The sequence below is a fragment of the Phascolarctos cinereus genome, unplaced genomic scaffold (assembly GCF_003287225.1).
Source record: "Phascolarctos cinereus isolate Bilbo 61053 unplaced genomic scaffold, phaCin_HiC Scaffold_4;HRSCAF=312, whole genome shotgun sequence".
In the NCBI taxonomy this organism is placed as follows: Eukaryota; Metazoa; Chordata; class Mammalia; order Diprotodontia; family Phascolarctidae; genus Phascolarctos; species Phascolarctos cinereus.
Genome location: NW_027555847.1, coordinates 712,538,477 through 712,563,667, shown reverse-complemented (window position 1 = coordinate 712,563,667; position 25,191 = coordinate 712,538,477). Strand labels below are relative to the sequence as shown.

The following is a 25,191-nucleotide window of genomic DNA, read 5'->3' as shown; positions in this document are numbered from 1 at the left end:
CCTCCCAGCTCTGTCATGCCATAGTACAAGGTGTCTTCCAGCATTAATATTCTATATTCTAAGGCAGGAGTCCAGTGGGGAGGCCAAGGAACATATCCAAAATAAGGGAACCTCCTCAATGTCCCTCAAAATCATACAAAATTTCCTCCCCCAAAAGACTGGGCTGCTTCTCTAGCCCTTACTTTGGATAACCCCTAGTTTAGCCCTGAACTTCTTGAAGTAGTTTAATCCCAAAGAGCCTCAATTTCCTCCTCTATAAAATGAGGGAGCTGGACCGAGATGACCTCTCAGGGCCCTTCCATTTCTGCTCTGGCTAGTCAAGTCAAAGCAAAAGAAATTACCACCTCTAAAAGAGGTTACTACACTCTCCCAACAGAAAAGTTTTATCCACTGACCTGTAGATTTAGGGTGTCTTAGTAACTGATTAAATGAGCCTCCATCTAAATTCCAAAGCAGAAAGGGCCTGTGTGCTTTAAAAAAAAAAAAGTTCACTCTTTCCCACTTCCATTTATAAAACCCATTACATTAACTAGGCCCCAAAGAGAAATACATGGTTCTCTTCTCTGCTGCTTTAAGGAATTTATTTTAAATAAAAGTTATCCAGTTCATCACAATTGCTCCGCACCCCAAGGTAGGAAAATTTCTAACATTTAGGCATAGGCTGGGCTCTCTGCCTTAATTATATTTAGGTAACCATCTCTTTGTGATAAAGGCAAAATTCAGGTTTCTGAAGCTATTTGGGAAGCAATACTACAGATGATATTAAGAGTGTCTGATATTGACAGCAGGAGATTAGGGAAAAAGCAGACTTTCTCAAGATTTCTCTCAGTCCTGGAGTAGGCTGAGTAAAATGGTCACATCCTCAAAAGTGTTCTGGCCAAGATTCCAAGACAGTCAATGGCTCTCCTCAGTATATCCCTTCTCTGCCACAGCTCTCTCTTTTGGTTCTTTCTGGCTCAGCTCTGTACAACCCTACTCCTTCTCTTCAAAAAAAAATCAATCAATTGATCAATATTTATTAAATATCTACTATGTTCCAGGCACTGTGCTAAGTGCTAGGGATACAAAAAGAAGTAAAAGATAGTCCCTTCTCTCAAGAAGCTTATGATCCAACTAGGGAGGAGACAACATGAAAACAAATATATTCAAAGCAAGCTATATATAGGATAAATAGGAAATAATTAAAAGAGGGAAGGTACTGGAATTGAGAGGTTGGGGAAGGCCTCCTGTAGAAGGTAGGATTTTAATTGGGACTTAAAGGATGCTAGCTTCCTGAATCTCTCATTCTGAATTGGATTCTTTTTTTTTAATAGTCCCTGAAACAATGACTTTGATTGATTCAAGGAGGTGTACAGGCCCTGTTCATTCAAATTGATTAAACCAATGAAGAAACGTTCTTATATAACAAAAGTAATTGCCTTTTAAGTGGGGGTGGAGCAATTAATGGAACCCCATTCTTATATCTTCCCCCCATCCCAGTTTCAATATTTCTTGACCTTAGTAAATTTACCAAAGTGTGTTTGGCAAAGTCCATTATCCCAAATCCTTAGATGTTATGTGCCCTTACAAATCTACACAATGATTTACTGGATTCTCACAACAACCCTGAAAAGTCAGTTGGGCAAGGAGCATCATCTTCATATCACACAGGAGTCAAGTGAGGCTCAAAGCAGATCAACTATGGAAGAAGAGATATCTCACTAGATAGATAGACAGAAAGATAGATAGATAGATAGATAGATAGATAGATAGATAGATAGATAGATAGATAGATAGATAGATAGATGGATGGATAGATAGACATATGGATGGAGGGAGGGAGGGAGAGACAGACAGACAGAATAGCTAGCTAGCTAGCTAGATAGATAGATAGCTAGCTAGCTAGATAGATAGCTAGCTAGCTAGCTAGCTAGCTAGATAGATACATAGATAGATAGATAGATGGATAGATAGATAGATAGAGATATACAGAGATATAGATATATAATTTCAAAAAGGGAGGGCATTCTTCAGATTGATTCAGAGTAGCCAGACAGGGTCAAGTCAGAGTCTGAGAGGCCTGATGGGGAAAATGATAGAGGGCACTTTTAATATAAATAAACAACAACACATTTCCATAGAGTTTAAAGATTTTTAAAAAGCTCTCTGCTTTCTTAAATTATCTTATATTTATTTATCAGATAAAATAATATATGTAAAGAGTGCTTTGCAAATACTAAAGTGCTACATAAAAACATAATTATTATTAATGTCATTTTTCATGTCTTTCAATGGAGATCAGATAGAGACAGCCCTACAACAAATCACTGTTCTTATTCTTTTTTTACTCTTATTCTTTCATATTTAATATTCTGTGAACTTTTATAGAATGAATAAAATTTCTGTAATTGAATATTATTATTATTTTCTGTATATCTGCAGCCCAGTTAGGAGTGCTAGATGTACAGGCCCACAAATGCATTTGTGGAGTTGTGAACTGGTGGTCCAGACATTCTGGAAAGCAATTGGAATTATGACCCAAAGTCACAAAATTGTGCATACTCTCTGGCCCAGTGATACCTTTACTAGTCCTATACGTCAAAGAAAGATTTTTTAAAAAGACACATATGTGCATCAACATTTATAGCCACTCTTTTTGTGGTGGCAACAACTCAAAAGTGAAAGAGTGGCCATCAATTGGGGAAATGGCTAAACATGGTATTTGAATGGAATGAAATATTGCTGTGCCATAAGAAATGATGAAAGGGATAGTTTCAAAGAATCCCAGAAGACTTTCATGAACTGATGAAGGGCAAAGTGAGCAGAACCAGAACAATTTATACAATAACAACATTGTAAACTCTTAACTCTGATCAATGCAATGACCACCATGATTCCAGAGGACTCATGGTAAAGCTTTCTCCTTAACTCTTGATGAAAAAATAAGGAATAAAGTCAAAATGTAGAAGAAGACATAGATTTTTCGACATGGCCAATGTGAGAACTCATTTTTTTATGATTAGGCATATTTCTCTTTCTCTAAAGGAAGCCAGGGATGGAAGGGAGAGAAAACAGAGTTTTGTTCATTGGAAAAAAATTTTTAAATCAAATGTCTGATATGGAGTGAGAGGGCATGGGTTTGAATCCTAACTGCTGGTTGCTCCCTGTGGGATCTCAGCCCCTCTGGATCTGTTTCCTTACCTGTAAAATTGAGAGCATTGGAGTTGCTGAACTCTGAGGTTCCTTTAAGCCCTGACTCTGATTCTGTTGTCTATAATATATGCTCCCAGAAGGACACAAACTCCTTGAACACAGGGAATGTCTATGTTTTGTTGGTGGATGGGGTTTGCCTTTTTGCCCCCAGCATTTAGCATAGTGTCTAGCACACAACAGGTGCCTAATAAATGTTCAGTGAATTGAACGGATACAAAGTACTTTCCTCACAACAAGCCTGTGAAGGAGGTAGAAACCATGAGAGGGACCAGATGAGTACGTGGGAACACATTCCTTGCTAAATTTGTGGAAGTGTGGTCTAGCAGCTAAGGGTCAAAAATAAATAACAGCAGCTGACACTGACACCACACTCTCCAATTATTATCACCCTGGAATCTCACCACAATCCCAAGAGGCCAAGAGTACATGCATTCTTGTCCCCATTTCACAGATGAGCATACTAAGACTAGGAGAGGTGAAACCAGGACTCAAACCCTGAGATCCAGTGCTCTTTCCACTATAGTACTATCCTCTGGAACCAAGACCTGGGATCCGAGCCCCACATTTACCCTTGGTACTTTGAGCCAGCGACAGCAGGACTCAAGATTCTAAAACTGAAATGCTTATACACCCAAGCTACACAGACTCTGTCAGGCTAAACAGGGACAGCAGATGAGAAGCAGAGATGGTCTGGAAGCCAACAGCTTTATGGAAATAGCTGGCGGCACTTCTTTCTTATTTAAGCTACGGGTGAGGCACGAAGGGGAGCATCACTGGGAGGTGCACCGGGAGAGGAGTCAGAGCAGAGCTGGAGGAAGGGAAGGAGATCTGGGGAGTGTTCTAGTATAAACACACCGGGGGAGGGGGGAGGGAATGACAAGGTCACTCTGAGCTAATAAAGTCCAAAAGAGAAGGAACCCAGAACTAAATCAACTCCAGCCCAGTTCTCCAGAATAAATGAAAAATGCCATGAATTTGGAGCCAGAAGATTTAGCTCCTGCCACCTGGGGGACCTCAAGCCATCCTATGGGTTTCAATTTCCTCATTTGGAAAATGAAGGGGCTGGATTAGCTCGCCTAAGATTTCTCCTTTGATGCTGCCGGTGGATGGATGACAGTCATGTATTTCGATCTGAAAGGGACCTCAAAGATCATTTAATCTCGAAACCCTTCATTTCTCATGACTTACCCATGGTTGCACAAGTCACAGGATGATATGACGAAAGATATTAGGCACCTCAAAGGCCAAACTAGTCTGATTCCCTCATTTTCCAGAGGAGGAAACTGAGGCCCAGGGAGGTCCTGAGATCACAGATGTGATCAGCCCAGGATCAGCTGCTAAGCTTCACCATGAGTCCTCTGGAATCATGGTGGGTCATTGCATTGATCAGAGTTAAGTCTTTATAATGCTGTTATTGTATAAAGTGTTCTGGTTCTGCTCACTTTGCCCTTCATCAGTTCATGAAAGCAAGACGCAAAGCCAAGTCCTTTGACTCAACTCCACTAAATCGTGAGTTGCAATGGTTCTCTCTGGTCCCTTCTAGTCCTAAACTCTAGACCTGTCTCCTCCAGTTCTGGACAGCTCCTTACCAAAAAACCCAAGGACATCATTGTGCCAGTGCCCCTGACTTCCAGCAATGGCTCCTCCCCTGCTCACCCTGCCTCAGCCAACCTCGGGGTTCCTGACAGTTCTGACCTTCCCCACACCAACATCTCAGTTATCCTCAAGGGAATAATCTCCTCATTGCTTCCCCTTCTGCTAGAGGCAATTCTGGACCTCAGACGGTTTAAACAGGATCATTAACTATGAGTAATGTCTTTTCCTACTTCGCCTACTTAACAGGTAAGTTTCTAGAGCTCCATCTCCTGCAGGGAGTGGAATCAGCACCTATTTCCACAAAGATTTCCTTTGGCCTGGTTGTCTTCCCTTTCTTTGCCATTCCTGGAAATGCAGTCAGTGTTTCTACAGTTTGATTTAAGGTTTTCCTGAAGGAGCTTTCTAGTCATACTCTCATGAGCACCAGAAGACTTAGGGGTCCAGGTCAAGGCTCTCTGTCTGGGACCACAGCTGAGTGGCATATTAACCTCTCTGAGCCTCTGCTTCTTCATCTGTAAAACAGGAATAAGATTGGTCCCACCAACCTCCCAGAGTCCTTGGAGGATAGTTCTTTTAAACCAGATTTGTGATATCACGGATATAGGGGAGCTCCTAACTAGGGGACACCCTCTCCCAAGTCCATACCTTCTCTACAACTTCTAACTTTAAGGGGTTGTCTATGGCACTGAAAAGTTCAGTCATTTCCCCAGGGTCAAGCAGCCAAGATGTATCAGAGACAAGACCTGATCTCAGGTCTTCCTGACTCCATGATACCATGTTTTGTCTCTTCAGAATTCCACAGCATAATCCCCATTCACATAGAGTTCCATGGTGGGACCCCTCTCTCACCCAGAGTAACTGTCATCATCAGAAAGGCATCATTTCTCCCTACCATCCATGGCACTTCAGCTGCCATGCAAGGCAAATTCTCCCAATGATTCACAGGTAACATGAGGCAATTTAGCATCTGTGCCGGGCTTAGCCCTGAGGTTGGACCTTTTGTGGAATCCAGAATGGGAAAGAGCACCACATATGGGCTCCTACCTACTCATTCCTCATATGTCATTAGTCACACGCCAGAAATCATCTCCAAGCACCTGCTCTGAAGAGATCTATCCCTGGAGACCAGGATCCTGATCAGGAAAGAAAAAGAAAAGCCCTAATACACATACAGAAGGTTCTGTGGCGGAACCCTACTGCACACAGTGGGAGACACACTTCTTGCACATGTTTCTACTGCCAAACCACTTTGTCTTGCAGAGTCCTGTGGTCAAAGCTCTAGTCCCACAGGGTTCCAAAGGAGAACCCTCACATGAAGAAGAGTTCCATAGTGGCATCCCAAGCCCAAACACAGATACACAGAGCGCCATGATAGAAGCAGCCTCCTGCCACACAGACACATAGAGCTCTGTAGCAGAAGTACCACTCACCCAAAAGTCCCATGATGAATTCTGTGGTAGAGCCTTCCAAGCTCACATTGGTCTGATCAGCCACCGTTGGACACACGGTCCCTGACCCTGCCATAACAATGTCATTTTGGTCCTCTTCGGGAATAAAAGATAACAATCATGGAGGAAGCCCTCCTCCCACAGGAGTATGGGCGCACAGCCCCTTTTCACAGAGTTCTGTGGCCAAATCTCCCCTTTCATATAATTCCATGGCCAGGCTTCCACACCCACAAGAGTGTGGCAGAACCTTCGCTCACCCCAAAGCTCCATGGTAGAACTCCACTCCCACAGTTTCATAGTGGAGTCTGCTCTCACACAAAACTCAATAGCTGGGCCCCTAATGCCAGAGTTCCAAGGTAAAACCTTCGCATAGAGGCAGAGTTCCATGGTGGGAAGCCCAACCACTCAGATAGCCATGATGGACTAATGTATGTTTGGGACATGCCCCTACCTCTGCCCCCCGCAAAAGGCACCAAGAATCAAAGGGTCAACATTTGAACCTTCCCAGGCTTAATACAATTCTCTTTTCAAGTCAACACAGCCTTCAAGATATGTTAGTCACACTCAACTCAGATTACAAGCAAATGCCTCCAACCACACCACGTACTGCTCAATGCCAGCCACAGACCTATCCAGTCAATCGTTGACTAACAAACTATAAATGGACACGATGCATTATGGTCCAGAACACTAAAGTGAGCTTCATAGTGCTTGCCATAAGGAGCCCTGGGGTTTCCTGGGGCTGTTATTAAGGTGTTTGTAATAAACTTCATCATGTCATACGTGCTTCATGCATAATAAATCACAGAACCTCAAACTCTGAGGGCTCTCAGAGGCCAGCCTGAGAAAGGATGTCCTTTATGATATACAATAAGGTCATCAAGCCTTTTCTTCAAGGCTCCCAGTGGGGGGAAGTCACCACCTCTCAAAGCAGCCCCTTCTACCTAAAGTCAGTTAGTCCTAGAATGGTGAAGTGCCTCCATTTGCTTGCAATCTTTTCCCTGCAAGATGCACAAATCTGGATTATGTTACTAGTGTTCTCATGTTCTATCTCTCTGAGATGGATTAGTTCATACCTCGGAAATACTGCTTTCACCCAAAAACCCCATCTATAGGATCCTTGATCTAGGGCTGGAAGGATCCTCAATGGTCACCTAGTCCAACCCTTCTCATTTTACATATGGGAAAACTGAGGCCCAGACAGGGGACATGATATGTCCAAGGTCACACAGGTAATAAGTGGCACAGAGGAGATTCAAGATCTAAGGCATAGCTGTGTTTCCCCAAGTAAAGGGAAAGGTTCAGGGAGAAAGGGGAAGCAGAGGGAAAAGGAAGATATTGTTGCCATGTTGAGAGGAGCCTTGAATGTCAGGTAAATGAACTTTACTTGGTAAACAACAGGGAGCTATGGATGAGGGAGTCTGGTCTAACTCCCTCGTGCAAGATGAGAGGGTTGGACTGAGGTCCCTTCCAGTCCTAGAACTAGGACCCTATAGATGGGGTTCTTAGAAATGGTATCTCCAGGGTATGAGCTGGTAACATAACCCAAATGTGTGCATCTTGCAGAGAAAAAATTGGAAGTGAATGGAGGGGAGGGATCAGGAGAGAAGGAAAGAGGGATAGAGGGAGGGAAAAAGTGAGCTATGCCTTTATGAGTTACTTACTAATAAAAAATAGCTTAAATTTAATAGTACTTGAAGGTTTACAAAGCACTTACATTCCTCTAAATGAATTAGGTAAGCCATTAGGTCACTCGATGTATAGAACATTAGACCTGGAATTAAGAAGATCTGAGTTCAAATCTGACCTCGTATATTTGCTAGCTGCATGACCCTGGACAAGTCACTTCATCTTTGTTTGCCTCAATTTCCTCATCTGTGAAAAGACAATAATAATAGCACCTCCCTCACAGGGCTGTTGTGAGGATAAAATGAAATATTTGTAAAAAGCTTTGCTATATCATCATCATCATCATCATCATCATCATCAATCCATACAACAACCCTATGATACTACAGTCATTATGAGGATCTCCACTTTACCAATGGGGAAACTGAGGCCCAGAGAAGAGAATCCACTTGCTCGTGGTCATACGGGTGGGAAGTGTCAGATCCAAGATTCCAGTCGAGGAAGATGGAGTCATTCCTGAGATAGTTCCCATCCATCTCCAGTAGACTGTATGTTCCCTGAGGGCAGAGACCGCTATTTCTCCCCCTGCCTCCCAAGTGGCTTTGCTCTCCTGGCACACACCAGATGCTTGCTAAAGATTTGTTCAAGTGAATTTGTTTGGGGAATTCTTTCAGAAGACCTGACACCTTCTGGTTGGTTCAAGGGAGTACTCAGGGGACCATTAGCAATAGGAAGAATAAGAAGACACCCCAGGGGGAAGGGGGGGAGGGGCAGAGGAAGAAGAAGCTTGACTCTATGGTAGCCTTTCCTAGGGAGGAAATGATAAAAGAATCCCAAGCCTTCCCAAGACATGTGACTTCTTATCTTCTGCCAAAGAACCCTGTAGGCATTAATTCTGGCTTCTCTACCCCAGAACTGGTGAATTTTGCATCAGCAACTGACTGATGAGAGGAGACGGGTTAGGGATGGGGCTGGGAGGTAGAGATGCTTATGGGGGTGCAGCTTCCCCTACCAGATTCATTAAGAGGTCCTGTCCCCCCTTCCTCTGGAGCTCACTTGCAAGTCTTAAAGTCTCAGACGGTAGAGTATAGCCATCCATCCATCGATTAACAAACGTTTACTAAACATCTACTGTGTGCAGAATATTGGCAACAAACATTAATTAAGGATCTATGTCAAACCAATAAGTGCTTACTACGTTCCAGGCAATGTGCAAAGGGCTGAGGATATAAATAGAAGTAAAAAAGAAAGACACATCCTGCCTTCGGGGAGCTTACCTTCTAATGTGGGGAAAACACATCAAATGATACCCACAGGAGAGGGGAAGGACCCCGGGGACAGCAAGGTAGAGAAAGAAGTCAAGAACCAGGTGTGCACAGAAGTTGTACTGGGGATGGGAGTCACCTCCCAGCCCCCTCAAGGAGTTCACAGTTTAGCAGGAACAGAAGAAAGAAAGTAACAACCAGAGACCACCCTGAATTCATTCCATGGTGGGAGGGGCTGCACTGGAAAAAGCACTAGATTTTGAACCAGAGGTCAAGGAAGGAAGGAAGGAGAGAAAGAAGGAATGAGGAAGAGAGAGGAGGAAGGAGGGAAGAAGGGAGAGAGGGAGTGAGGGAGGAAGAAAAGGAAAAAAGGAAGGAAAAGAGAGGGAAGGAGGAAGAGAGGGTAGGAGGGAGGAAGGGAGAGAAGAAAGGAGTAAGGGAAGACTTCCTTCTTCCCTCCTTTCCTCCCTCCCTCCCTCCCTCCTTCCTTCCTTCCTTCCTTCCTTCCTTCCTTCCTTCCTTCCTTCCTTCCTTCCCTCCCTCCCCTCCTTGCCCAGGAAGCAGAGCTGTCCACTTTAGCTGGAGACATAATTAGAAAATAAAGTTGGAGAAATCATTTGGTGCTAGACTGTGGGGAGCCTTGAATGCCAGACAAAAGAACTGGAACTTTTACTTGGGAGCCACTGGGAACAAAGAGCCATTGATGATTTTTGAGCACAAGAGTGACATAACCCAATTTATGCATTAAACAAAAAGATTTTTCTGGCAGCAGTATCAAGTAAGTATGAGATAATGGAAGCAGAAGCCATTTTAAGAGAATACTGCAAGAGTCCTAGTCTATCAACTAATCCCAGACTCATAGGAACCTGCTGTTTCACTGACTTCAGTATGCTAGTTTGCTACCTCAAGAATCCACAATGGCTCTCTATTGCCTTCAAAATGAGGCACAGAACCTTAGAAATTGTCTAACTCAACTTGTACATTTTCAGATGAGAATGTGGCGTGCCAGAGAGAAGGAAGCCAACCTGTCAGTGTCCAAATTCCTCTGTGCAGCACTCTGGCATGGAGTATTCTGGCATGGTCACAATCTAGTCACACCCTCCCTTATCAAACCCACTTCCCCAGGTCTTGGCTTTTTGTCACTACAGTTGAGTCTTACCCTAGTCAAACATTCCTTTAGCTAAGAGTCCCAGGAAATCTGCCCTTTCTCAATTCACCTGTTTCTTAAGGCAAAGCCAGAGAACCTGTCCTCTTCTCCCAGAATTCCCTGCAGAAACTGATAACTAGGGAAGCTGCAGGACCCCTCTCTGCTTTGGGCCAGAGGGAAAGAAACAAGGGGAAAGACCACAATGGATTTGGGGCAGAAGTCCAGTCTTTCTCATTTTCTATCAATCCTTTCCATGCTTACATTCCAAACTGGTACCCCCGCTCTTCGCCATGGACAACATCATCTCCCACCTCCACCCTTTCGCACAAGCAATTCCCCATGCCCCTCTCTCCTCTGCCTTATACAGTCCCCAGCTTCCTTCACAGGCGTCACCTCCCACACAAGGCCTTTCTTGACCACCATCCCCCACCTGGGTTGTTAGCCCTCTCTCCTTGAAATTACTTCATATTACTTTGAATACACTTTGTATTTACTTCTTTGTGTACAAGTAGTATTCTTTCTTCACTCTGCCTAGTAGAATGTAAGCTCCTTGAGGGTAGGGGCTGGTTGCTTTTGGTCTTTTTACCTCCAGCACACAGTAGGCATTTAAAAGTCTATCCAACTGAAATGAATTGGAAGAGGTTTGAATTCCAGGTCCACTGCTTACTCCTTTGGTGACCTGTGGCAAATCCCCCCTCTGAACCTCAGTTTCCTCCCCTGTGATAAGAGCTAGTTGAACTCAGGTCTTACCGATTCCAAGAGTTTCCCTGCCTAAATAAAGCCATCGGATGGGGAGTCAAAGCCAGGATTGCCAAGGAGGATGCTGCAGTTTTTTTTTTAATCTGGGAGATATCAGTTTAAAGGTGGCAGCCCACACCATGTCAAGGATCCAGACTTTCTCACTTACATCCGATCAGAAGATATTGAGGGCCACCGCAGGCCATCTCCAAGATCAATAGCTACTGATCTACATCTAGAGAACTACGGAGTCTGAATGCAGATCGAAGCTTACTATTTTCACTTTTTTTTGTCATTTTTTCTTTCTCGTGGTTTTTTCCCTTTTGTTCTGATTCTTCTTTCACAACATGACTAATGTGGAAATGTTTTAGCATGACTGCACTATATTGCCTGCTGTCTTGGGGAGGAGGGAGGGAAGGGAGAAAAATTTGGAGCTCAAAATCTTATAAAAATGAATATTGAAAGCCATCTTTACACATAATTTGAAAAACATAAAATACTATTAAGTTCAAAAAAATCAATAGCTACTGGAAGGCATATTTCTGGAGCCCCAAACCATGAAAAGGCAAGATGCTCATCTTTTTGCATAATTCATGAGGAGGGCTGCTTCTGTCTGTGGGCAGGAGACACAGTTGCAAACAAACTGATTAGAGTAAAAGACACAGAAATTGGAAAACCTGAAATATTTCACCAGATTCTTCCGGCCTTCGCGTAGTCACAGAATATTTATTGAGCGCCAGCTGTGGGCAGGTTTTTCATAGGGATCCCAGATCCAGACCTGGAAGGGACCTTGGAGCACCTCGAACTCAACCCCTTCATTTTCCATATGAGGAAACTGAGGCCCAGTAAGTTGAAGTGATTTGCCTAAGGTATCCCAGGTAGTGACAGGTGGGATTTGGACTCAGGACTTTCCACTGGACTTTCAGGCTTCCAGAAGCAGGCAGGAATGCCTACAACCCACCCAGCCCATCTCTCCCAACCCATCTCTATCCAGACTCATCCCTACCTTCATCTCCTTCTTGGCCGTGTGATAGGACAGAAAGTATACTAGATTGATTCTCAAAAGACCTGGTTCCCATTCTAGCTCTGCTATTTACTAACTGTGTGAATTTAAGCAAATTCCTTCTCTATTCTGGCCTCAGTTTCCCCATCTATAAAATGAGAAGGCTCGATAGCATGGCTGGCTCTAGATCTATGATTTGCAAAATGACAAGGTGAGAGTAGATGAGCTAGACAATCTCTTCCATCTCTAAACAGGTGGTCCTCTCATTCTCCCACCTCTACCTCTCTTTGTATTCCCTCCATACTACTGAGAACCTTCCTCTGGAAGCCCACTGCCCTAATGGGAGGCAGCATGGCACAGTGGGTTTGGAGTTGTAAGATCTAGGAAGGAATCCCAGCTCTGCCACCATCTTTATGTGACCATGGACCAGACACTTAATATCTCTGGGCCTCGATTTCCTCCTCTGCTAAAAACTGGGGGTTGAATTAGGTAGGACCCTTCCACCTCTCTAAATCTATGATCTTATTATGACTCTCCTACATGCTTTAGACTAGAGGTTCTTAACCTTTCATTGTGTTGTGGACCATTTCAATAGTCCAGAAAAAGCCTATGAAGCTGTTCTCAGAAGAATGTTTTTGAATGCACAAAATAAAACACAAAAGATTAAAAATGGAACCAAATGGTGAAAACAAAGACGTAATTTTTTTCCATCCAAGTTCACGGACCCTCAGAAATTCAGGTTAAGGGTAGTTAACATTTAAATATCCCTTTTAAGGTTTACGAAGCATTTCAAATATGTTATCTCACTTGATCCTGTGAAATGGGTGCTATTTCCATCCCCATTTTACAGTTGAGGAAACTGAGGCAGGCAGAGGTTAGTGACTGACTTGCCCAGGGTCACTCAGCTAGTAAATGTCTAGGATGGATTTGAACTCAGGTCTTCCTGACTATAACACCAGAACTCCACACCACCTCATGTCTGCACCTTCCTCGACTCCCACTGTCCCTTTCAAAACTGATGTTCTGAGGCAGCTAGGTAGCACAGTGGATAGAGCTCTGGCCTTGGAGTCAGGAGGAACTGAGTTCAAATCCAGCTTCAGACACTTGACATTTACTAGCTGTGTGACCCTGGGCAAGTCATTTAACTCCAATTGCCTCACCAAAAAGCAAACCAAAATAAATGATGTCCTTCAAGGCCCCAGTCTCTCCTCAAGAAATGAACTTGATGATTTTTAAGTTTCCTCTTTCTAGCTGTAAATCTGTGACTTGCGAGCAATCTCCTCTGATAAGCTGGAACTTATGAAAAAGTTTCTGTCACACTTGGGCAGGCATGGATGGTGGAGGTAGGGGGAATTCTCAGTGAAAACCACCAAGTCAAGCAGAGATTAACTGCAGCTGGTCACACTCCTGTCCACTGGGAATACCTAAGAGCCACTGGGGAGGAAAGAGTGAGGCAGTTTAGCAATCCAACAGCCTCCAGCTCTGTCAGTCCCATTCAGGCAACCTGGCACCTTAAAGAAAGCATCAATACCCTCTACTAGACCCAAGGCAAGCTGGGAAAGGTATCATTAGGTTAATCTCCCAAAGACTGAAGTGGTACCAAGGCTCCAGGCTTCCTATTGACCTTCACAAGGGTCAGTTTCCCCAAAGGCACTTGCCTCATTCATCACCCATCCACCTTCTATTGCCACAGACTCAGAGATGTTCTTCCAAGGAAGAACCTTGGAAAGCACCCAGCCTCTAATTTTGATCCAACTCAATCTGATGAGTATCCATTAATTCCTGTTCTAGAGTACCAGGGCTGAAGTCAGGAAGACTCATCTTCCCGAGTTCAAATCTAGCCTCAGACACTTACTAGCTGTGTGACCTTGGGCAAGTCATTTCACCGTATTTGCCTCAGTTTCCTCATCTATAAAATAAGGTGGAAAAGGAAATGGCAAACCACTACACTATCTTGGTCAAGAAAACTCCAAAGGGGGCCATAAAGAGTCGGACCCAACTGAAAAATGACTGAACAGCAGCAACTGTACAAGGCACAGTGCCATGTGCCAGGAATTCAAAGACAAAAATGATCCAGTCCCTGGCCTCGACAAGCTTGTATTAGACATCTTACAGATGAGGAAACTGAGGTCCAGAGAAGGGAAATAACCAGGCCAAGACCCCAGTGCCAGTAAATAGCAGAGCAAGGATTCTATTTCATGGGCTCCCAGCTCCACATCCTGCTTGTCCTTCCACTGCTTGGATTGTGCCCTTGGTCTAGGGAGGGGTTCCTTTGTGTGCCATGGACCCCTTTGGCAGGCTGCCCATGGATCTGTTCTCAGATTAAAGCGACGGTGCCTACATTCTTAATAGAAGGAAATATTAAATTTCAGTTAGAAGTTTGTGAAAATAAAGATGTCTTTCTCCCCATCCATATTCATTGAGCCAGGTTAAGCTCTCCTGTCCTGGTGGAGTCTTTGGTGCTGTTCAGGCTTTAGAACACGTAGCAGTTGAAATGCAAGGGATGTGGGTGGAAACACCTATCCAGGTACACTCGGTCCCTATAGTGTCAGAGACCACTCTAGCAACAGACACCAGGTTTTCTGTGACCTACTTAGCTTGGCCAGACTCTGCCCTCCCCACCCTACCCCCACTACAAGGACACACAGACACATACACACCAACACATACATGCACACATCTGTTCTCCCTCCCTTTCAAAGGCTCTGCCCAGTTAATTGTGGGCCAAAACAGTCCAACACGCCCTGGTAGGCAGCTGCTGTTCCCAGGACTTAGCAGCTATAGCTCTGATTCTGAGCTGTACTGTTTCCTCTTCCCCTCGGGATGCTGCACTTTTCCACCTGCTCCCAGCCTACGCAGCAGAGGCCATGCCCATCTCAGCCTCTTGGAGGCCCCTCCCCCACCTCCCAGCTCCGAGGCCAACAGAAGCACCAGAGGGACCTGCTGCTTCCTTTATCAAATAGGCAGCATGTGACCCAAGGCTTAAGGACAGTTGCCACAGCAACAAAAAAATAGTCCTTCACTCAACATCACCCAAACAAAATTAAGCAAGGAGGCTGTGCAGAGGAGAGTGGGATTATGGGAATAATGTGGCAATAAAACTGGCCTTAATGGCATCCTTCCTGGTATGCCTGTGTCTGCAGATCAACAGGGCTGTATGACTCTGGCAAAGTCACTTCCACTGCTTGGGCCTGTCTCCTCATAACTAAAATGAGAGGACTGGATCCAGTGATCCCAGTTCCCTCCATTCTCTTACATTCTGAATTCTAAGGCCCCTCCCAGCTCTGACATCCCCTGTCCTAAAGCCCCTCACCAGTCATTATAAAGTGGTGGTGTTCATTCTATGATAACCCAGTACCTCTCACAGCTCTCTTCCCTCTATCCCATCTCCCAATATTTTTTTCTTCTGACTCCAGTGCTAGAGGGGCGGAATTCAACGATCAGAACTATATACATTTTGGAAGTTCTCCCTACCGATCTTTTAAAATGCAAATCCTCTAGAAGTAATTGAACTAACTAACAAGTAATTCAACTAATTGAATTAACTCAAGTAGTAACTGAACTACTTCATAATGATGTAACAATGACTTACCAGAAACTACCGATGGGAAGGACACAGAACTTGAGTCAGAAGACAAGGGGTCAATTCTTGGTCCCACTTCTTACTAGCTACAGGACCCTGAACACGTCCTCTAATCTCCCAGGCCTCAATCTTGCCATCTATAAAATGGGGGCGGTATGGGATAATGATATTATACCCTCCAACCTCTCTCATGGGCCTGTTGTAAGGATCAAATGAGATAATATATGTAAAGGGCTTTATAAATTATAAATAATAATTATAATAAAAAAGAATCATTGTAATGACCAAAGCCTAACCTGGAAGAGGAAATATGAGAAGGCACTTTCCTCCCTTCTTTGTAGATTCGGGGGACTATGGGTGCAAAATACTGCATATGCTATCAGACTTGCCAGATGCACTTGGTTGGATTTTGCTGAACTTTCCCCTCCTCTCTCCCCCACCTACCTTTATGTTGCAAGCAGTGGATCTCTGGATGGGGGAGAGGCACAGGTGAAAGTGAAGGTGACATAAAAACAAAAGCTCTTAAAAGTTTCTAAACTATAAAGGACTACACAAATGAGGGACATTATTGTTATTGATAAGAAGGAACTAAGGACACTCAGTCTTTACATTGGTTATCTCCAAAATACTCTTGTATACATCTTCTACATACCATACACACATACAGCTAGGGACTGAAGTGCACCTGGAGTCAGGAAGACCCGAGTTCAAATCCTGCCTCACACCCTTACTAGCTGTGTGACCTTGGGCAAGTCATTTGAACTTCTGTCTGCCTCAGTTTCCTCATCTGTAAAATGGGGATGATGATGATGATGATGATGATGATGATGATAGCATGACCTTCCAGGGTTGTTGTGAGGATCAAATGAGATACTATTGGTAAAGCATTTTGCAAACTTAAAAGTGTTCTATAAATGCTGTTATTATTATGCCTATTTATGTGTATGATGTCTCCCTGTTAGAATGTAAACTCCCTGAGGGCAAGGATTCTTTACATTTTCTTTGTATCCCCAGTGCTTGGTACTGTACCTGGCATATAGTAGCTGCTTAATAAATGCTTGTCGACAAGCTGATTACAGTATTTTAAGGTTTACCAAGCACTGCCCACAAACCCATGCATGGTGGGGAATGACATGTTATCCCCACTTTACAAATGAGGAAACTGAGGTCTAGCAGAAGTGATTTAGAAAGGAAAGAGTCCATTTCCCATTTTGCCCAGGGCATGCCTCACCTAAACAAATCAGGACCCAGCTTCTACTTTTCTCTTTATTATCTGGTTTCTGTAGGCAAAAGCCTGGCAAGGCTGGCTGATTCATCTCCATAATCCATCCAGCACAGATCAGAGGGCTGCCCCCAGAGGAAATCTGGGCCTGATCAGTGCCCTTCCTTGGCATTTTCCAAAGAGTGGGGGGGAGGGAATCAGACCTCAAACCTAGGTCTAAGAAGCTTAGAGAGAAGAGAATTCTGACATTGTTCCACTTTGGACCAGGACTCATCTTGAGAAACAGCATGGAACAATGCAGAGGGAAAAAGACTGATTTACAGTCAGGAAGATCTGGGTTCAGATCCTGTCTCAGACACTTACTAGCTGGGTGACCCCTGAACAAGCCATTTCACCTCTATTTGCCTCAGTTTCCTCATCTGTAAAAATGAGGGGGTTGAGTTACATGTTCCCTTAGGGCTCTTTCAGCTCTAAGAACATCATCCTAATTCCATGCAGTCCAGGAGTCCTTAACCTTTTTGCTGCCATAGACCCCTCTTCGGCTGTCTGGTGACACACACGGACCCCCTCTCAGAATCATGTTTTACAATAATTGGAGAAAATGCCAACTTTCATGTGAAGGCTAGTAAAAATGAAGATGTAATTCCTTTTCCCAGCTGAGTTCAAGGATTCCCTGAAATTAAGAGGCCCATGGACCCCAGGTTAAGAACCCTTGGCCTAGGACTCAATACAATGGAAACAGTGGTGGGTTTTTTCCCCTTCTTCGTTCCAACGACATCACAGGGTAATGTTTTAACTTGTATGTAACATGGATTTAAGCAAGGCAAATGACTCTGAAGTCAGAGGCCCTGAGTTCAAATCCTGTCTCTGCTACTTACCACCTGTATGATGTTGCGCAAGTCACTTTGTCTCTCTGTGCCTCAGTTTCCTCCTCTGTAAAATAAGATGGTGCAGTGGATAGAGCACTAGGTTTGGAATAGGAAAGACTCATCTTCCTGAGTTCAGATCTGGCCTCAGACAGTTACTAGCTGTGTGACCCTACACAAGTCACTTCACCCTGTTTGCCTCACTTTCCTCATCTGTAAGATGAGCTGGAGAAGGAAATGGCAAACTACCCCAGTATCTGCCAAGAAAACCCCAAAATGGGGTCATAATGAGCCAGACATGACTAACAACAAAAATAAGAATGTTGGACCACCTGGCTCCTGAGACCTCACACAGTTTTAAAATGATCGTCCTAATGGCCGCTTCCTTCCTAGGACCACAGGCCCTTGCTTTTGGGCAGAAACCTCTAGCACTGAATACAGGACTCAGTATCCATGGGCTTCCAAAGCCTCCCTGCTACAGCAAGCTAGCTGACGCTAAGAACTGTAAGCAGTTTACACCTGTAGGCTCTGTTCCCTGCAACCAGACACAGGTTCAAATGTGGGGCTCTGGATTCTGAATCTATCCTTCCCAGGAAGCCTCCTTCAGCACTAAAGAAAAAACAGAGAGAGACAAAGGGAACAGCTCATATCTGAGCTGTCAGCGCAGACCGAGCTGGAAAGAGCATCCAGGCTTAGCAGCCAATCACTGCCTTAATTATACCCACTGGTGTCAAATGCTGGTGGATTTGGAAAAGGTTAATTCTTAGTCATAGGATTTTACAGCTCGAAGGCACCTTCTAGAACATCCAGTGCAATTTCCTCAATTTAAAAATGGGGATACTGAGAGTTGGGGGGGTGGCACCTTGCCTAAGGTGTCACAGGTAGTAGGTGGCATAACTCAGGTCCTTAGCAGAATGGTGCAATGGATAGAGCACAGGACCTAGAGTCGGGAAGACCTGAGTTCAAATCCAGCCTCAGACACTTACTAGCTGTGCGATCCTGGGCAAGTCACTTCCTCCTGTGTGCCTCAGTTTTCTCAACTGTAAAATAGGGGCAATAACAGCACCTACCTTCCAGGTTGTTGTCAGGATAAAATGGGATAATATTTGTAAAGTATTCTGTGAACCTTAAAGCCGTATATAAATGCTAGCCCTTACTCTTACTCCATAATTTTAGCCTCACTGGAATAACCTACAAAGGCTACATTTGGCCCTTCCTAACTTATATTCTGCATTAGGCTAAGTTTTTCTTTTGAGGAGAAAAGATCACAGATTTAAAGCTGCAAGGGATTTTAAGAGATGATCTAGATCAACCTCCAATTTTAAAAATAAGGAAACTGAGGTCCAGAGAAGCTGTGACTTGCCCAAGGACACACAGATATCTGGTGTCAGAACCCAAGAACTCCGTTTCTAAATCCCATACTCCTTAGTGGTCACAGAGTTTCATTCTTCTTCACTGACAGATGAGGAAACTGAATCCCAGGGAAAGTAAGGGACCCAACCAAAGTTACAAAGACAATAATGAGATCTAGGGGTTCTCTCTTACCTCTAGGACCAAATGCAAACTCCTGTTTGGAATTTTGTTTTTGGAGGCAATCGAGGTTAAATGACTTGCCCAGGGTCACACAGCTAGTAAGTATCAGAAGCTAGATTTGAACTCAGGTCCTCCTGACTCCAGGGCCATTGTTCTGGTTCCAAGCTACCTCTACAGCCTCATTCTACATCATCCCTCTTTATGCAGTCTTTGGTCTAAACTGGCCTGTTTGCTGTTCCTCACGCACTGCACTCCATCTCCATCTCCCATCACCATGCCTTTGCCCTGGCTGTCCCTCATGCCTGGATTGCACTCCTTCCTCTTCTCTGCTTATGAGAATTCCAGTTCCCTTCAAAGATCAGCTCAAGTGCTAGATTCTCCAAGAAAGCCTCTCCTAGTCTCCCCAGTTACTAGTACCCTCTCCCCAAATTATCTTGGTTTTTTGTGTGCATATATGTATGTATGTTCTATGTATTATATATAATCTACTATATACATAGTATATAATATATATTATATATAATACATTATATAATCTATGAATTATATATATATATAATATGTATTATATATACATGTTTTCTCCCTATTGTAAGAATGTAAGCTCTCTTAAGGGCAGAGATGATTTCATTTCTGCTACTGTATCTCCAATGCCAAGGATCATATACAGAGAGGTAAGTGTCCTCCTCTTCCCCTTCCCACTTTATCCCAGACTCTACCTCTGGTACCCTGGGCTTCCAGAGCTGAGCTTTCCCATTGACTCACCTGGAATCAAGACTCATTGCCAGGTAGTCTCCACACCATCCCACCGCACATGCTCCCTCCCCTCCCCATAGCTCCCTTTTAAATGTTGTCTTCCTTTGATGGATTGTAAGCTCTTGGAGGGCAGGGACTGTCTTGCTTCCTTGTATTTGCATCTCCACCATTTAGCACAGTGCCCAGAACACAGCAAGTACTTGGGAAATGCTTTTTCACTCAGTCACTCACTCATTCATTCATCCATCCATCCATCTGGTCCAATCATCTTATTTTCTAGAAGAAGTAAAAGTGCCTGATGAGGACAGTGCCTGGTACATAGCAGGTGCTTGAGAAATGCCTGTTGATTTATTATTGTCATTAGGATGTACACTCCCCAAAGACAGACTTTGGTTTTTGTCTCTATATCCCCAGTGCTTAGCTCCATAGAAGGTAATGAGAAACAGGGACTGGATCTGTGATGGATATAAGGCATTCATCTACATACATGTATACATGCATGTATACACATGTGTGTACACATACATGCATGCCTCCTACCCAATAAGAATGAGGACATGCCTACCAATGGAGATACCTTCTCTGCAATGCAGTCCAAGAGAGTTGACAAGAGGATTAAAAAGTGAAGTGACTTATCTAGGGTCACCATGACTATGCCAACCTATTGGTTACTGTTGCCATCCCCATAGAATATAAGCTCCTTGAAGACAAAGGCTATTCCGATTTTGTCTTTGGATGCCCAGCACCTAGACCAGAGCCTGACACATAGTAGGCACTTAGTAAATGCTGGTTGATTTGCAGATTGCTAGTGGCAGAGCGAGGATTCGAACACAAGCCCTTGACTTCAAATCATTCTCTCTTTTCACTGGGCCAGTCCACTCTAAGGCTGTAAGGACCTCAGGGGTCCATTCCCTTTAATTTGACAAATGAGGAGGCTAAGACTCTGACTGAAGGGACCAGCCCAGCATTTGAGGGGTGGCAAGGCTTCCAACCCAGGGGTTCTGACTCTAGATGCACTATTCTTTCTCTGTGTAATCAATAGATCTAAGAGCCAGTTCTTAATTACCAGTCGCTCTGCTCCAGCTTCCCAGCCCCCAGCTCCCAGCAGGGGAGGGGAGGAGGGAAGGGAGAAGAAAAGAAATCCAGCAACAGGTCCTGTTCTCCAGATCCCAATCTCTCCCCCAGTCTGGCAGCACTAGCCTGCACTGCCATGCCGTGGGGCTGAGGGGAGGTACCAATGTCTCCAGCTTTCTCATCACCCCTGGCCTGCTACTCCCCCCCCCAATTCCCCCTACGACCACACCTAGCATCCAAACAGAGAGCCCATGCAGAGGCATCCTATGCAGGAGGGATCTTAGACAGATAAGCTCCTCATTAGCATTCACCAGGCAAAGAAACACTCAAAAAAAAAAATCAAAGTATGGATCGGTTTCATCCAATGGTGGGGGGAGCTGGTGTGCACCAAAGCCCACATTCACATCCTCCTGGGGGGAATCCAGCCTCCTCAGCCGAGGGGGTGATGAACTGCACACCTCCCCCAGGTTACATAGCAGAGGAAGGTGAAGACACAGTCAAAGGCCACAGCCCACCTCCTTACCCACGGCCTTGGGGGAATTAGAGAAACAGCTGGCTTGCTGTCCAGTGGTTTCTCCTCCAATCCAGGAAGGGGAAAAGCTGGGAAACCATCCTCTTCACCCAACAGTCCCCACAGCTGGAGTGGAAGGACCTCAGAGGTGGAACCAAGGGTTTGGGGAGGGCTGGGGAAAGCCTGTGATCTGGACCTAACCCCCTCTAAAATCTCCAGATGCAGAAGGCCAGCACCCAGCACCCTAAAGCACCCTGGATCAGTGAGCCAGGGCAATGGAAGCCCCAGCGCGCATACCCCTCCACTCCCCACCGGATGACAGTAGCTCTACCCACACACAGTAGGGGACTGCACCCCCATCCCCAAGCAGATGCAGCCCCAGCTCAGGCCCCTTGCCCCTGTAAACGGAGAAGCAGACGCTCTTTCCCAGCACCCCAAGGTGCTGTTACCTGGAGCACCGGCCCCTCTTCTCTTTCCCTGCCTCCCACCTCCAAATAAACAAACCTGCATCCAGATGTGCCTCGGCACCTGCAGTAGCCCTCTTAGGCCCTCACCTTCTCCCCCGCCCCAAATAAATCACCATCCAGCTGCAGCCCCCTCCTGTTCTCACATCTGGCAGCAACCTCCCCCCGCCCTTCACCAGGGGTCCCTCGGTAGCTACCTCCTTCTTGACCGTGCGCAGCAGCCTCTGACGAGTCTCAGCCTCTGTGGGGCGAAAGGAAGGAGGGGGCTCGGTTAGGGGGGATTTGGGGAGCCTGGGGCGCGGGGGGTGGGAGGCTGCCCTCCCCCGATGCGTCCTTCTCTCCTGCCTGCCTTCCGTACCTGCTGGTGCAGTAGCCATGGCGTCTCTGTCTCTGTCTGTCTCTTCTCCTGGGGTGGCTCCCGGGAACAGCGGCTCCAGCTTCCACCGCCTGGTCTGCTGCAGCAGCTCCGGCAGCAGTGGTGGAGGCGCGGGCGGAGCCTGGAGCGCGGAGGGAGGGCGCAAAATGACCGCTGGTCGGCGTCCGTGCGACGTCAGGCCCTGGGCAGCAGCTGGGGCCCCGGTACCCCGCCCCTTTCTTAAAGGAGCTCCCGGTTCTGGAAAAGGGGGCGGGCTAGCTGGCGCAGAGCTCTGGGTTTCAGTGGTCCTTTGAGAAGTCTAGTCTGAGGACAGTAAGATCTCAGATTTAGAAGTGGGAGGGACCTTAGAAACCATGGAGACTAACCCATTTTACAGATGCAGAAACTGAGGCCCAAGAGTCCTAGGCTCATAGATTTAGAGCTGTAATGGATCTGAGAGCCCATCCCATCCAACTCCTTCATTTCAGTGTGAAAAACTGCCGCCCAAAAAACATGTAACGTGCCCTGGGTCACACAGCTAGTAACTGATTTGGAATTTGAACCCACATCTTCCTGCTCTGATATTTATTAGCTATGTGACCTTGGACAAGTTGTGTAACCTTTCTCGACCCCATGGGGCACACAGTAGATGGAGCCCAGGGAAGACGAGAATTCAAATCAAACCTCAGACAGGTACCAGCTGTGTGATCCTAGCAAGTCACTTGACCTCTGTTTGCCTCAGTTTCCTCATCTGTAAAATGGAGATAATAATAGCACCTACCTCCCCCCCCATTCTTGTGATGCCCCAGTGAGCTAATATTTGCAAAGGGCTTTGCAAATCTTAAATCTGTATGTACTAGCTATCATTGTCATCACCATCATCATCATCATCATCATCAAAGGCTCACTGTTGACTTGGCCCCTGAGAAGGGCCTAGCCCTCACTCTGGATCCCTAGATCGAGGGTCCTTAACCTTGTGTCTCAGATTCCTTTGGCAGCCTGAGAAAGCACAGGGACCTCTTCTCAGAATCATGTTTCTAAATACATAAAATAAAATACGTAGGGTTAGGAAGGAAACCAAGTATATTGAAATAAAGATGGATTTTTTCCCATCCAATTTCATAGACATCCTGAAATCTATCCACAAACTTCTTGGGAGTCCATAGACCTCAGATTAAGAACTCCTGCCCTAGAGGATGAGGAGGGTTGGGAACAAAGGAGATTTTTCCCCTTTTGGAACAACACATTTATTAAGTGCTTACTGTATACCAGACACTGGGAATACAAATACAAGTAAAAACACAGTCCTTGCCCTCAAGGAGCTTATATTCAATTGGGGAAAGACCACGCCTAAAAGGAAGCTGGGAAGAGGGAGAGCTGTTTTGGAATTTGAGGGCTGGTGACAGAAACAGCTCCAGTCTCTGGCTTCTCAAGGGAAAGTTCCATTAAATTGTGGGTGATTAGTAAATATTGACTTAGGTGAGAATACAGGGGAGGGGTCCTTATGAGACAAATGCTTTGTGGACTTTAAGCACTATAGAAATGGGAACCCATTTCTTCCCAATTTTATAGATGAAAAAAACCCTGGAAAATTAGGAAAGGCCAAGCATGGAGAGCCCAGGAAGTCACTTGAGCAAGTGAACAGTTTAGCTCAAGAGGAGGAAACACTGGACTAGAAAAGAGGAGTTTGTCCTGTGTCAATGGACACGTTCATCTCTCATTCATCTCTCAGCCATCTTTTTGTATTGATGTCTTTTACTGTGGTTTTTACATCAGTTGTTCCTTGATATGCACATCTCTAACTCCCCCAATTCTGACTTTTTGTACCTAAGAAACAGCGAAGCAAAGCACTCATGTCTGATAATGTGTGCAGCATTCTGCTCCCGTAAGCCCCCACTGCTCTACCAAGAGGAGGAATGTTGGGTCAGCCTTTCTTCTTCTGAGCCAAGATTACTCATTGCACTTGACCAAGTTCAGCTGCCTTTTGGTATGGTTCCTTCTTCTTTTGTGACATGGGAATGAGGCTGCAATTCTTGCCCATGCCAGAGGACTATTCTGAGAGCCAAAGTCACCAATTAGTTAACAAGCTTGGAATTTAGACTTGACTAGTTCATACTTGCAGCTCTAAAACCTATGATCAATTAAAGAGAGAGAGGTATGCTCTAGTCAAGGCTGTAGAAAGAGTGGTAGGTTTTAAACGGTTTCCAGATAATGTTGAGGTACTAAAACAATTTGTTTTTCCTTTCTCTTAATGGATTCTTTTTTTTTCTTTGTCTGGATCCAGCAGAGTTCAATGGAAAGATCTGAAGCCAGAAGATGTGGGCTCGAGCTCAGGATCTAGGACCTGCTAGCTTAGTGACTTTGGGCAAATGGCTTCAACATCCTGAACCTCAGTTTCCACAGTGCCACTGAGATGGCACCTTATTGCAGATGCGGGAGGAGAGATTCTTGTTCAGGTTGGGACTACACTTGATGGCCACTGAGGATTCTTCCAACCCTGAGGTTCAGTCATGTTGAAATGTAGCTGTGGTTGCTGTTGCTGTTATACATTATGGCCAGCATGCTTACAAGTGAGGAATTGACATCAGCCTCCTGAGCTGTCCACTCCAAAGATTGACAACCTCATAGAATAACATTATTCATACCCAGAACCATCTCTGACACAAGGTTAAACAAAAAAGAGTCATTGTATTATAAGAGATAGCATAGTGGACATTGGGTAAAGAAGGTCTGGGTTCAAGTCTTGCCTTTGACATTTATTCATCATGTGACCCTAGGCAAGTCTCTGAGCCTCAGTTTCCTTATCTGC

The 25,191-nt window shown here is 45.0% G+C and overlaps 2 protein-coding genes across 2 annotated transcripts in view; one reads left to right on the top strand and one right to left on the bottom strand.

Moving 5' to 3' along the window:
• Positions 1-22,505, bottom strand: part of SGSM1 (small G protein signaling modulator 1) — a 115,790-nt gene extending 93,285 nt beyond the window's left edge. Inside the window, 2 exon segments of the mRNA XM_078154392.1 lie at positions 22,225-22,268; positions 22,386-22,505. Coding sequence (XP_078010518.1) covers positions 22,225-22,268; positions 22,386-22,404 — 63 coding nt within the window. The 5' untranslated portion in view covers positions 22,405-22,505.
• Positions 22,403-25,191, top strand: part of LOC110215301 (sodium-dependent serotonin transporter-like) — a 51,863-nt gene continuing 49,074 nt past the window's right edge. The window contains exon 1 of the mRNA XM_020996668.2: positions 22,403-22,606. Coding sequence (XP_020852327.2) covers positions 22,403-22,606 — 204 coding nt within the window. The remainder of the gene's footprint in view (positions 22,607-25,191) is intronic.